The 14,867-nt window shown below is 26.7% G+C and overlaps 1 protein-coding gene across 1 annotated transcript; it reads right to left on the bottom strand.

Moving 5' to 3' along the window:
• Positions 1-1,006: 1,006 nt before the first annotated feature.
• LOC119670993 (mitochondrial cardiolipin hydrolase) lies at positions 1,007-12,997 on the bottom strand. The gene is made up of 4 exons (XM_038081469.1): positions 12,522-12,997; positions 12,190-12,439; positions 1,247-1,410; positions 1,007-1,184 (listed from the first exon to the last, which is right to left on the bottom strand). Exons 1-4 carry the CDS (start codon positions 12,723-12,725, stop codon positions 1,032-1,034), a joined length of 771 nt encoding a protein of 256 aa, XP_037937397.1. The 5' UTR covers positions 12,726-12,997; the 3' UTR covers positions 1,007-1,031.
• Positions 12,998-14,867: the final 1,870 nt, after the last annotated feature.

Raw genomic sequence — 14,867 nt, 5'->3', positions numbered from 1 at the left:
ATATTATATTAAGTATTATATACAAATATTATTATACAAAGAATAACATTAAATATTATATTTTTATACAAATATTATATTAAGTATAAAAAAAAAGAAAAAATGAATGCCAAACTAATTTAAATAATCAGTTTTATAATCTCGTATTTACCTTTAAGCTATGTTTAATGTTTTTAAGCGAATATTTAATATACCAAAAAATCGAAGTGTACATAATCAAATCCCTTTTTAAGTATATTAAGCATAAATATTTAAAAAAAAAACACAAAATATAGTAAATTATCTACAGAATACAGGAAAGCAATATTAAATACTTAAAGATAAGAGGACAAAAAAAATGTCAAAAGCAGTTTACAATCAATGAATATTCAATTTTTAAGAGGTGCGTCCGAATGTCTTTTATACGCCTGGGAAAACTATTTACAACACATCCAAAAAGGATAAAAAACCAAAAACAACAAAAATATATTATATTATATTATATTATATATGGTAAAATGACCCCCTACTGTTAGGAAGGAGATGCACAAAAAATTAAATGCAACATGTGACGATTTGTAATGAAGTTGAGATAAAAACAAGGAGAAAAAAAATAGGAATCTTAAAAAACAATTTAAAAACAATGTTTTCAGAAATTCTTCAATGAAAATTTAAATCAGAAATGAGTTTAAGTGGCAAATGAGCACGGAATAAATATGCCACAATGTCAACCAGAAAAGCAGTTCATGTGCCATTACAAAATTACAAAAAAGGCATTTTTTAAAAAGATTTAATGCAAAAGGATAAAAATTGGTTTGCTTTTTTTTTTCCTTTTGAAGTGGCCCATAAACATATCAAATAAAGAGCTCTGTTCATTTATGCAAATACTTGGAATTGTAAGTTTATTAACATTTAGCGGAAACACTCATTAAAACCTTTGACAAAAATGCATTATGGAATAAGTTATAGTTTTAGGAAATAGATTTACACTTACAGAATAATGATAAAAAAAGTTCAATATTTAAATAACATACCTTGGTAAGGACTGCAATTCATTTGGCTGGACCCATACCCATTAGGGAACGTCTCTCCATAGAAACACTGTTATTAAAATATTTCCATAAGCGTGCGAACTCTAACTCATATGCATTTATGAGTTTCTTGTTAGATGTTATGAGAATATTCTCCCAATTCCCTCCAAAACCCTTTGAAAAATAAGAAAAATAACTAAGCAGTGTAATTTACATTTTATAGAAATTGGATTTACCTGCATGGTCCAATTAAGCGATCCCGTAAGCAAAACACCACGAGGTCTTGCTCGTTGTCTTCCTGTTTTTAAATCGACAACTTGCCCGGCACGATACTCGCCATCGATAATGCAAAACTTATGATGCATCAACAACACACTGCTGGGCCAACGTACGGATATACCTGCAAAGAAATGAGTTTTTAAAAAATTAGTTATATTCTTTTAATATTAAAATATTTTGAAATATAAGTATTGTTTTGTCTCCAACTTAAAATTAATTTTAATGATAGCACAAATCACTGACTTTATTGAGTGTTTCCCCACAATTTTTCCTAAAATTAAGATATCGGGTTTCATACTTAATAAAATATTTAAGTTCATTAACAATATAATCTTGTTGCTATAAAGGAATTAGAAAATCTGCATAATAATTATTTGGTCCATCCAGTTCTTATATATACAGATTCAAATACTATTAAATAATGTCAAATAACAAACATATGATATATAATATTTCTTGATTGTTTTAAATTCCCTTTCTGTTAATAGTTTGTTCGATACTTAAAGGTTTTTTTTTAGAACTTAACTTACAATCATTGAATTAGAACTATTTGCAGTGGAAAAATACTGAACACAAAATTTATAAAGAATAGATCGGAGTTCGAGTTCGATCATATTAAAAATATGCAAAGTGTGATATAATACATAAACAGTAGCATTAGAGATGTCAACGATAAATAGAAAGTTTGCACTCTATGGAAGTGCCAATATAAGCATTTACCAGAACATGTGTAGACGTAGTAGTGGCAGGACGAAAGAACGAAGTATCAATGAACCTTACGTATTACGAATCGTTAGCAACGCTATTAAATACGATGTGAAAGAACCGTCACATCAGATTGTGAAAAATGTACAGTATGAGTAATGAAGGCACTGAACTTAAATACTAAGTACAAATATAGAGAGAGATTTGATTTTTTAGATTGTCTCCTAATCTGATCCAAAACAAATTTCATTGTGTATGCTACAATATAATAAGAATAAATGAATACAAAAATTACAAATACTTTTTTCTACTTATAGAATCTAAGTAGAAATAAACTTATAATAGTTTATTTTAGTAGAAATATAAAATAGCGAATAGAATAGTATATATAGTACAAACTTATGAAGTAGTGCGTTGTAGAAGTATAAGAAGTCAATTCTACTTATATAGAATTGACTTAGAAAATGTACTCAATACGTTAATTCATGATCTCCGAAATTGCGAATAATCCAAATTTAATTAAACTTTCATTCATATATCATAAAAAGTTTTTGTTAAATATTTTTCTATATCTTATTTAAAATTTATTAACAAACATATTTAATATCACTTACTACATTTTCCTCCCCAAAAGATCTTTACTCTTATATTGAAATATTAACATAATTTTAGACCGTACACTTTATAAATGATCAAATATATTATTACTTCCTCGCCTTAAAGTATGCAACGTATTTAAATATAAAGCAAGATTTCTTGATTATTGTGAATTGGTAAAAGTAATCAAATTTGCTTATTGCTATTCTCACAATAGATAAAGTTAGGCAATCAATTCATTTAAATATCATATTTTGATAAGTAGTACAAATAAGAAATCAACAAATTCTAACTATTAAATAAATAAAAGTAATTAAATAAAAGAGTTTAATAAAAGATTTACTATATATTTTTTTTTATTAAACAACAAAAATTTAAACAATTAGATTCGATTGTAGCATTGGAAAATTGTGATCTAGATATACATATTATATATATGTGGTCTTACCACAAATAATAAAATCTATATGAAATAATTTTCTTTAGTTTATTTCACTTTTTTTCCGGCATTATGTATATAAATTCAAAATATTTAAGTTTTATTTAATATTAATAATTAATAAAACATAAAAATTTTAAGTAAAATTTAATTCTAGTTAATTAAGTGACGACAATTTTATGTTTAACAAAGAAGTTTTTGAAATAAGGAATAAAGTTCTTAGAATACGAGATGAACTTTTATGGAAGATAGATCTTTTTTCTGAAACTATATTAATTTGTATCATGACATTTAAGAAAACCATTTAGGGCTGGCCTTAAATAGTGGTAGAATTTTCAATTCTAAGCAATCGTGTTTCATACGAGTTAGCACTTGCGAATAGAATTAGAGAGAGTATTTAAGCGATAATGGCTATTCCAAAAAAACCATTATAAACCATTATAAAAATTAATACAAAATATCTATATGCAGATTAAAGGTTAGAAGTATAGCTGACCAACACACGTCTATAATGTAAATTCAATGCTAAATCCGCACATATGTACCTGTTTTCCCGCCTTTGTGTGGAGAAGCAAACAATTCTTCATCAGCTGTAAAGACGCATAGTCGCGGGACATACACCCTGTCGGTTTTGATCTATTGATGACATCCCTCACATGTACATGCATTCATTTTGCTATAGCAACAACAATAACAACACACCTTGAAGTAACCTTATTATGGCAGCATATCTAATGTGACATCGCCCATGTCTACTTCCATTTAGATCGTTCTTTGTTACAACAATAACAACGGCACACTTTAAAGTAACCTTACAACAGAATGTCTTATGTAACAATCTAAATCTAACATTATTATATATTAATATATTATTTCTAATAAAAGACATTGGAAAACAAAGAGCACATACAAACATACGGCTTAAAAGTGCAAGAATAACTGGGACTTTTTACCATATTTAATATAAACTATGTGAATTTATAAAAAACAGAAACGACTGTAGATTTTATTTTAATATTTTATGTTACAGATAGAATACGGTACATTAATGTAATTATGTAAATTTAGATTTATTGACCACAAATACAATTTAAAAAAGAAATAAGCTTTGGACCTTAAACACAGTATATTCTGTCGTAAATTTCAAGTACTAAGAGATATATCAAAATGTAATTAAAAAAGAATTAATAAATGGAGAAGCGGTACATGACTTGAAAGCGACACAGTTTTCCTAAAAACACAAAAAGTTGGCAATTCTTTTTAAAAATAGCAAACACTCTACTTCCGCTCTACTTCACTCACATATGCAATCGATGCTCAATTTAATCGAATATTATAATATTCCATTAAATACGTTTATATAAATAACATTTAATGTGTCAGTTAATTGCACTAAAAAAAAAATAAATACGAACATGCAGTCTAAACGTCAGCTAACTGCACCAAAATAAAAGGTAAAAACCAAAATTTTTAAAAATATCTAATTGAAAAATTTTTCAGTGTTTGAAATTGTAAAATTATATTCACAGGTTGGCAGTAAAATAAACAATTTTAATATTAAAACTGTTTTGATATCAAGAGCATTACGTATCTCGAACACGTAGTTAGAGACGATCTTCGGAGAAGAGTAAATGTGCTTTAATATTATTATAATGAAAATGGGTTTATTTGCAAAAAAAATGTGATCTTAAGTCAATTTTACACATTTTTGTAAGTAGTAATTTATTTAAATTTGATGCCAAATTCAATTATTATGAAAGAAACTATTTTCTTAAATAAACTATTTTAATAAAAACTAATTTAAACTATTTTCTGTAATAAAAAAAATAAAAAAAAAAAAATTTTAATAGAAACTAATTTTTGAAGACAAATTTTCAAACAGTAGTAAATTACAACCAATTTTTTTATTATTTTTTTAGACAATTAAATGAATTGTTAACTGCCCATAAAGTTGTTTTCAGTATTGCCAATTACCAACATCAGAGGTCTTTTTAGAAATATTTCTTATGGCATTTTCGAATGCAATCTAGATTAGCTCTCAGTCTGTCTTATTTTATTGTGCAATTTAAGGTTAACATTTTTGTAGTAGTATTAGTAGACACTTATATTTATTATAACAACATATATCGAGTCAAATGACAGACTTACCAACGCCGCGTTATTGAATCTCAGAATGGTTACAGGCTCCTCAGGGAGGCAGGCAGATCTAAGGTCAATTATTGCTTAGTCTGATGAAGTGATGATTTTGAAGATACTTCGAGTTAATAAAGAGTTAAAGTGCTCAAATGCTCAAATAGCTTCAACATAGAAATAGCACTTGATTTTTCAAGTCATATAAAACATCTGTTAATTTCAGAGCAATATTCTCTACTCTAAGAAAAATATCCAAAGTGTTATAAATTAATCTGAAGCGTTATACATCTCACTCGAGATTTACCAACTGAAAATGAAAATTGCACTAAAAGTAAATCTCGACTGAAAAAGTTACTCCAATCAAAAACGGCGTTATATGTAATTATTCGTAAATAATTGCTTGATATTATATTTTTATGTTTTATGTTATATATTATATATTATAATATATTATGTTATTAAATTCTATTAATATAATAACTTATATATATTTATTATAGCTATCTCTAATATAAGATATAATTACATATTATATAAATTAATTAGTGTATATAATTATTTATTTATTGCTGGAAAAATTTAATTTATTTTTCTTGTCATTGTTAAAAAATGTTAACATCCCCCCTTGCGACGCCTACATTTCTATACAAAATTATAAAGTCAAGTACATAAAAGTGCTTATGCATCTAAGAAAATAAATAAAAACAAAACGCAAAAAAAGCTTTCTTGCTTTATATTTTGTTTTGCCCAACGATCGCACGTACGCTTTGCAATAAATAAACAAACAAAAACTAAACAAATAAATAAAAGCTTTCGCCGGGAGCTTTTTCTGTTTGTGGAAATTATGCAAGGAAGGCGGCGGCGATAATTGTTGTTGTTTATATTTTAGAATTTAAAAAAATTAACAAACAAAAATGCAATAACAAAATACAAGGCAAAGGCGGAGAATAAAGCAATGAACATAAGGAAAAAGGGAGCCAGCCAAACGCAATTGTTTTTATACTTTTTTTTTTAAGATTTGAAATTTGTTGCTGTTGTCGAGTGCATAAGAATTCATACAAAAGACAGAAAGCAGCTGTTGTTGAATGTCTTTTGTTTTTGTGTTTTTTGCTAAGTGTAATTTTATAGTTTAAATTAAAAATGAAAGAAAATTAAAAAAAAATTATAAAAAGTATTTTGAAAGAATTTAAAAATGACAGAGCACAGTAGCAAAAAATCCAACCCTGCAATTTAGATACACAAAGAGCAAATTCTTTTAAATACTTCAACAAATTATTAATAAACTAAATTTAATAAATTCAAAAAATATATATTTATATAATATAATAAATTTTAAAATATATATATACATAAGTAAATTTAATATATATATATATAATATATAATATATAATATAAATATATATATATAAATATATAATAATATATATATATAATATATAAATATATAATATATAAATATATAATATATAAATAAGTAAATGATTTAAAAAATCAAAAAAAAGGAATTAATAAATAAATTGAAAAAACCAAAAAGAATTTCTTACAGAATTAGATTTTTGTTAATTATACTAAAAACGCATAAGCAAAAATGGAAAAATTTAGATTGAAGAAATTAATAAAGCTCTTAGCTGCAAAAATTCACTGACGCCTAGCAACAAACCAACAAAAACAATAAATGCAATGAATCAATTTTTTTCATGGCCAAATTAGGCAATAACGAATTAAATTATTGTTGTTGGTTGACTTAAGTATTTTCTTGAATTAATTTTTAGTTAAATAATAATAAGTTTATGTTGAAGCGGAAAAGAAAATGAATACTTTTGATTTAATAAATATAATTGATCTATACATAATAATATAAATCTAATATATAGAACTAACAGAAAGAGCTAATATATATTTTTAATATATAGATATAACAGATAGATCTAATAGATAGACCTAATAGATTTTAATTAAAATAAATTTTGTAAAATAATATTTATTTTATTTGTATATTTTCGAGAGAATGAATGAAGATGCTCCAGCGCAAAATGTATTTGAAATAGTAATTGAAGAAAGAAGGCATAGAGGTAGACCGTCTCTCCGGTGGAGTGATCAAGTTGAGAAAGCACTAACCGAACTTGATGTGCAAGACTGGAAAATGCAGAGGATCCTGGAGAGACATGCTGTGTCAGGCCGAAACTTGGTAACGAGTTGTTATGACCAAATAATAGAAAAAGGAACAAAATATTTTATTCTTTTCGATTATTAAGAAGAATTAGAAATTATGGCTACAAAAAAATATTCAAGATTAGTCTCGTACTATACTAACATCCATTTTGCATGAAAAATTGACATTAAATTTCATAAAAAGTTCTACATTATGCAAATTTTATAGAATCTTATGACAATTTTTCTGACATGGTGGATGTTAGTACTAAACAATACTACAAGATTTCTTAAAACCCCAGATTTCACAAAAGGAACATCGGATGTCGAAAATTAACAAAACGAACAATTTGCATACGAAAATAATTTGTATTGTACTAATTATTCATTTTATCGACCTCATGATCTTTAAAAGCGGCACTTGGTTATCATTGACGGACAGTTTTTGCACATTGATCTTGGCGCTTCTAGAATAGAAATTGCCAAAAAGAAGGCTATTAACCCATGCCACACTTGAGGTTTTTTTGAGGATTAATTTTAGTGGATTAAGTTTCTATACCTGTTAACATTTTTTAATACATGTTGTATTCTGCAGATTGATAATTCGTATATATAAACTCTACTTGGTTGTGTGTGAGTAAAAAAGAAAAAAAAGATTTTGACAAGTAATTTAATATTTCCTTTTAATGTTTACAACAGCAAATAACATACACAGTTTTTATTTTTACACTCCACTGTTTCTTTAAGGTATTAAAAATAAAATGCCCTTGTAAACGTAGAATAGAAAATATCAAAAAATGACTAAAGAAAAGTACATATATTTTTTCAAATAGTATCTCAACAGCATCAAAGCATGAGTAAGATCTCAATTCAGTATATAAAATAAACTGTACGAAAACTGTTATAAAAACTAAGATTGATCTTGAAATTAACTCAATTGTGACAATACACTTTTATTGTGTTTCTAAAACAAAAATCTCTCTTAATGAAATAAAAACTGCATATATAAATTAATTAATGTAATTATATGTACATATAACAAAACAATTTAAATGGGCATTTTAAACTAAACCATAAACTATGAAATATTTTGATTTTTGAACAGAACAATTTAAAAGATGGTTTTAAGCTACCTTCTTTAACTCTCTTCTTTATCTTCTTTAATTACGGAAGCTAATAAAATCATCTCACAACAATGACATCAAGTGACAAAAGTATCTTTAACAAATTTTAAATAAACAGATTATTACAGAACTCAAAAGCCTTATTTCGACAGACATATTGTGAACTATAAAATGTATTGTGCTTAGAGGACTGACTGCATCCACATTCAACAAACGTCATCTATTTGTTCGCAAAAAATACTAATTAAACATTTCATTTCTATAACTAAAATGGAAATAAAAAAAATAACTTGTAAACCTGTAATTCTAATCTCAAAAGGTTTTATTTCTTATTAGTTTTTTGCACGTACGTTAGTGATACACTAAATAAAAATGAAAAAGGGAAATCCCCTTATTTGTTATTTTTACTTCTGCAACTGTTGAAAAATTAATAACTCAATGGGGTAAAAAACAAGTGTATTGTTGCGCCCCAAGCACTTGACTAAGCCTTACGTATTTTTATTAATAAAATTAAGGTAAAAAACATCGCAAATTACTTTGTGAAAAATAAAGATTTACATAATGCATTGTATAAAAAAAATTATGTAAAAAGTAAAATATTAAAATTAATTTTGCACTTTTCTGATTTTTCGCAGAAAAAAGAAACGTCTAGAACTAGAACATTTCCGAAATTAGAGCTATTCAAAAAACAAATTGGATCATTGGATCTTATTTGTAAACGTCTAATTGTAAAAAAAATTTTGGAAGTTAGAGACGCATTGGAGAGTTTTTGTTTTTAATTTATTTATTTGTAAGTCATGTTCCATTAATGTTTACATCTATAGCATGTAATTATTAGAATCATTTTTACTCCATACATTAACACTAATAAGACAAAGATACTCCAAACATCATTAAAGTTTTATTGATGGATTTTTAAACTTACACATTTATAACAAAGGTATTAAAAATTTTTAGATTGATTATTTAAACAATGTGTCTCAACAAGTTATTCGTCAGATGACGTCTATGTGTTGGCAGATTACATGTATCTTGAACTTTAACTTTGAACTTTATCGATATCTCAAAATATAGACTATATTGACATATAACATAGTTAAAAAAAAGTTGCTTAAAATAGCTGTATTTACTATCATTTGTCCGGGAATGATAGTGGGTGCCCGGGAAATAAGAAGGTGCTAATATCGGGTTTTAAAATTCTTATTCAATATTTTTCATTTTATAAAATTTATAATTTTTTTTTATTTAACGTTTATTTGGAAATTTATTTCATAAGAAACTGCAATTTTACTGTTCATTGCAAAGTTCCTTATCTTATCATTTAGTATAACCAAAATTTTACATAAAATAAGTATATACAACTATTTAGATAATCTCTAATGTAAAAATTGTTTGTATTAGTTGTTGCCAGATGACCTCATCTAGTTGTTGTTTATATAACAAATTCAAAACATTTACAACTTTAAAGTCCGATAACTGGAAATTTACACTATATTGATATATAGCTTAGTAAAAAAAATAAATGTAATTTTCAGATTGTTTACATATAGCGTTTTCGATTGGTAAATCTGAATTCAATCTAGATTTACTCTCAATTTGCCAAATTTTGTTGCCCAATCATACATTTTTAGAATAATCTAAAATTTTTGTAGTTGTGTTAGTAGATCATTATATTTATCATTAAAACATATATCGAATCAAATCATAATTTATTTGCCGTTGTATAAAACAGTTGCTAATTTCAGGGTAATCTTCCTACTCTAGCAAAACATCTAGAGTGTTATAAATTAATTTCGAGTGTTATAATGATTTACTAATTGAAAATTAAAATTGCACAAAAAGTGAATCTTGAAATGTTACCCCAGATTGAAATATTACCTCCAGATGTTGCCCAAGATAAACAACCAGTTGCAACAGTTTACCATCAGCTGGCACTTCTACTTATTAGTGGTTTTCAAGCGAACATTTTTAACTTTAAAGCCTGATATATAACTAATTAAAAAGAAGTTCTTTAAAACGTTAATCATCAGTGTAAGAATTTATTATATTACAGTTGTTGTCAAAGGGCCCTAAAAAAGCCCTATTTAATTTTTGTCTGTATAATATATGTAAAAACTACACAACTTTAAAGTTCGATATCTCGGCAGCTATGTACACCCTTAGCGTAGAAGTACTTAGTACTTAGAATGAGAGCTGCAATAAAAAAGTACTAGGTACTTAGAATGGGAAGCTATACAAAAATTTCAGTCAAACTTCCGTAACACGATGAAGTCGCTTGCAAAGAAGTCGACTTATGGAGACTTCGAGTTAAAGAATTTTTTTGTAATTCTATGTAAATTGTTCTCGATATCCTGTTGAACTCTATTTAGTTCAAGTTATAGAAAATTTGAGTTATATGCCTGGTTTTACTATGTCGTTTTTAATGTCAAATATTGTCAGTATAATGAAAACGGATAGTCATATGATGTCATATTCGCATTCTTGTCATGTAATGAAAACGCATTTGAGACACCAGTTAATTATAATTGCCATTTAAAATGACATAATGAAAACAAGGCAATAGTAGTTCGAGTTATGGAACTTTAACTGTAGTACACATGTACGCCTAAAACTATCTAATTTCAATATAGCACAATACATCTCTTAGGTAGTGGTGTACAATTGTCATTTGCTTATAATGTCATATCAATAATTCAATATCACACCCCACTCTCTCTTCAACTCATATTTCATCCATATAACCAAAACAACAAAAGAAATACTACAACTATGGACCCATGGACATTACAGAAAAATTGTTTGAATCTACTAAAGTCAAGCAATAATTAACCTGTAGTTAACCATCAAGTAATATGTAAATTTCCTTACAATTCTTATTTTAATTTGCCAAATATTGCACAATAATTTTTGCAGTGCATGTATGGACTTGTTGTTTTTGTTACATTGCGTGTGTGTATGGGTGTGTGGATGTGTGTGATTGTACTTTCTTTTTATAGCTTTAGCGTTTGCAAACTAAATTATGACGAAACGTGTTCAAAAAAAAAAAAATCTCTTAAATAAAATTTAATTTCTAAATAAAAAAAGTAGGTGTGTCTGATCTTCCGAGCAAACATTAAAAAGAAAACAACAATAAAAATTGATAGGGCAGAACCCACATTAAACACAACAACCATAACAGCAGCAATAACAATAACAACAATAACAACAACAACAAAGCCAAATACTGAACAGATTCATGATTAGAAGAGACAGTGAAAATTCGAGAAAACTGCAGCCATACGGGCACACGTGGTTGTGTGCTTTCGCGTTGTTGCATGTGGTTTTGCTTGCAATCAAGAAAAAAAGTTCATGTAAATTGTGAAGCAAAATTTTCATTGTCAATTTTGAGGTTAATTCAGAAATTGGAAAGCAAATAAGAAAGAATTTGCAATAAAAGAAAATACTTTTTTGAATTTCGTCAGAAAACTATAGAATCGAAAATGTTAATCAAATTTATTATGTTGTAAAAAATTCTTATTAGATTTTTTTTTTTTTTATTTCATACAATTTGTAATATTTTTCTTATTTAACTTTTACTTGAGAATTTATTTCATTAGAAACTGCAATTTTATCGGTCATTGCAAAATTCACTATCTTATCGTTTAATATTGACAAGATTAATACTTTCTAAGTTAAAACAAATTTTATTTTTATTTTATTATTGAAAATTATGGAATAAAATGTATAAATTTGGATTATATTTAACTTACCCAGCTGTGAAAGCATCACTACTTGAGAGCCACTTGACTGTATCATCTCTTGATCACTTATAATGCGTATTGCCACATTACGCTTGTAAGCACGTTTGAAAGCACTTGCAAGATCATGCGAAGTGAAGGTGTACATGGCTAAATCGATGGAATATTTTGCATTATCAATGTACTCAATTAAACGATTGACGTTATGCTTGACACAATAGTGGTTGGTGCAGTTATCGTGCTTCCCACTTCTCATGTCCTCCTTAATACAAAAGAAGAAAGAAAAAAAAAACCAAAATATTCAGGAAACTTCATATAGTAAATCTTTTGTTGTTATAAATTACCCTATAGTTGTCTTGTCCATAATGCCCATTCAAACAAGCTTGGGTTAACTCACTGGTCCATATGACCTCACAAATCTCTTCGCCATTAAACTGTTTACGTACAAACTTAAAAATATAGTATGCAGCCTCCGTCGAAACTGCTACTAGAGCACCATAAGCGACATAACGCAGCACGCGATTTTCCAAATAGTTCGCGAGGGGCATAACTTCGTAGTTTTTGTTTTAAGTTAAAAGAAAAATGCACTTTTATTTAATCACACTTTAACACCAAAAAATATATTAACACGCTTTAATGGGGTTGCTCTGCTTTAATTGGAAATGGCTGCGCTATGCAGAATTACTAAATAGATATATTAATTTCATCCGATATTCACACCGATTTAATTTCTCAACTTTTGCGTTAAACGCAGCGCAAGTGAATTTGCAAATTGCACGTGCGCTCTCTCACTTCGTTTCTTTCCGCTTAAAACAGCTGTACGAATATAAAAACAAACGTCAAACAGAGAGTATAACAGAATTAAAAGCTATTTAATAAAAATCCCATGGTGGGGATATTTTCATTAGCAGTAGTACAGTTGTATTCCATAGTATCAATTGTGCGGAAATACTTTTATGTAAAGTGAATATAAAAAATTGCAATAATATAAATAATAAACTATAATGTAAAATATATATTAAATTTTATTTTTTAGCGAATTGGGATAAAAGAAAACATTATGAATGCTAACAAAATTTAAACAATAATATAATTAATATGTAAAACAAGACCACTGATAATAGCAATACTCGAAATAGCTTTTATTGCAAGTCACTGCTGTTCGAAAACCTCTTTATATAAAACAACTAAATATTTATAATAGTTGACAGGAATTTCCAAAAGCTGTATCTTACAAGCTTGCCTTAAATATAAAGCAGGATAAGTCATTTGGTTGTTATATCCTGAGATATTAGAAAGAAGTAAAAAATTAGAACTTGAAATTTTAACAAAAAAAAATTGTCCAAGTTGGACTTGTTCGATTGATGTTCGACGCGATATTCGTTTGCCATACATTTGATAAGTTCAACGTTCTAATTGCACAAAGTTTACACGTAGTAATTACTACTTAAGAACATCCTCCCTTTCTTTCTGCTTCCCCAAATTGTTTTCAATTTTGACTTGGATATATTTGTTGTCTAAATGTTCAGCTTTCTGTATTTTAATGTTTGCCGTTCTCTTGATTACTTGCATGGAGTTTCAGCAGTTGGTCTTTATGGTTTAATGTTCATTCTGCGTTCCTAATAGATAGTTTGAGTTGGTTCAAGTCTCACACTGTGGATTTCGATGTTCCGCTCACCGGAAAAAAAAAATTCTATGCCTAATAACTGAAGTCCAACAATTATATACGGTCTTATAAAATCGATAGATACCACAGATTATAAGTATTTAATAAAAAATGAAATAGCTGTATAGGCAGTCAAGAAAAATTTAATTAAGAATGAACTTTTGTTATTGTAATTTACTATCATTAAAAAAATCTATTTAATATATTATATTAGTAATTTAGTTGTTACTTTTTTTTTATTTTATATATTAAGTATTAGTAATAATAAATATACTTTCATTTCATATGTTAAGATAATAAAAATTCGTATTTATTTTAAAAAACTATTGGTTATAAAACCGCTAAGACATTACTAGAGATATTTGCATAAAATTAGTAAAATATATAATATAAATTTCATAAATTTAGTTAAACATTGATTCTATTTTTATTATTGATTTTCTATTTAGTTATATATATATATAAACAAAATTTTGAATGTTTTAAGTGTTTTTTTTAAGAAATCACTAAGATTAAAATAAGCATTATTTTCTTTATATAGCGGGAAGGCAAATTATATATCTTAAAGACTAAAATATATGTACTATTTATTTTTATATATACTTAAGTACATTTAAAGTCATATTAACATGTTAAATTAAATATTTTTGAAAATCTTGACAATTTAATTTAATTCATATGAAAAATATATTAATTTGAGATTTTTTAAATACTTCCTCAATGGCTTTGCTTACAGTTCAGCTTTTGTTTGCTCACATTTTACATATAAAACATATGACACATTTTTTTAATTTTGCTAATTTCCTTTGTGGGAATTACATTTTTAAGGGTTACATTAGATATTTTTCGCCTTAAATGAGCTGATTTATTGATAATGAGTTCATTTATATGCAAGCACTTATATGGTAAATTATCCTCATTAGTGGTTATTATAAATACAACGGCCTGAATGAGACAGTGTGACTATACTATTATAGCCGTGTACCAGTTTGAGTAAATTCAAGTGAAGCAAATTCAAATTTCC

The sequence above is a fragment of the Teleopsis dalmanni genome, chromosome 1 (genome assembly GCF_002237135.1).
Source record: "Teleopsis dalmanni isolate 2A chromosome 1, ASM223713v2, whole genome shotgun sequence".
NCBI classification, from domain to species: Eukaryota; Metazoa; Arthropoda; class Insecta; order Diptera; family Diopsidae; genus Teleopsis; species Teleopsis dalmanni.
Note: the sequence above shows the minus strand (reverse complement) of the source record. Positions and strands in the feature narration are given on the sequence as shown.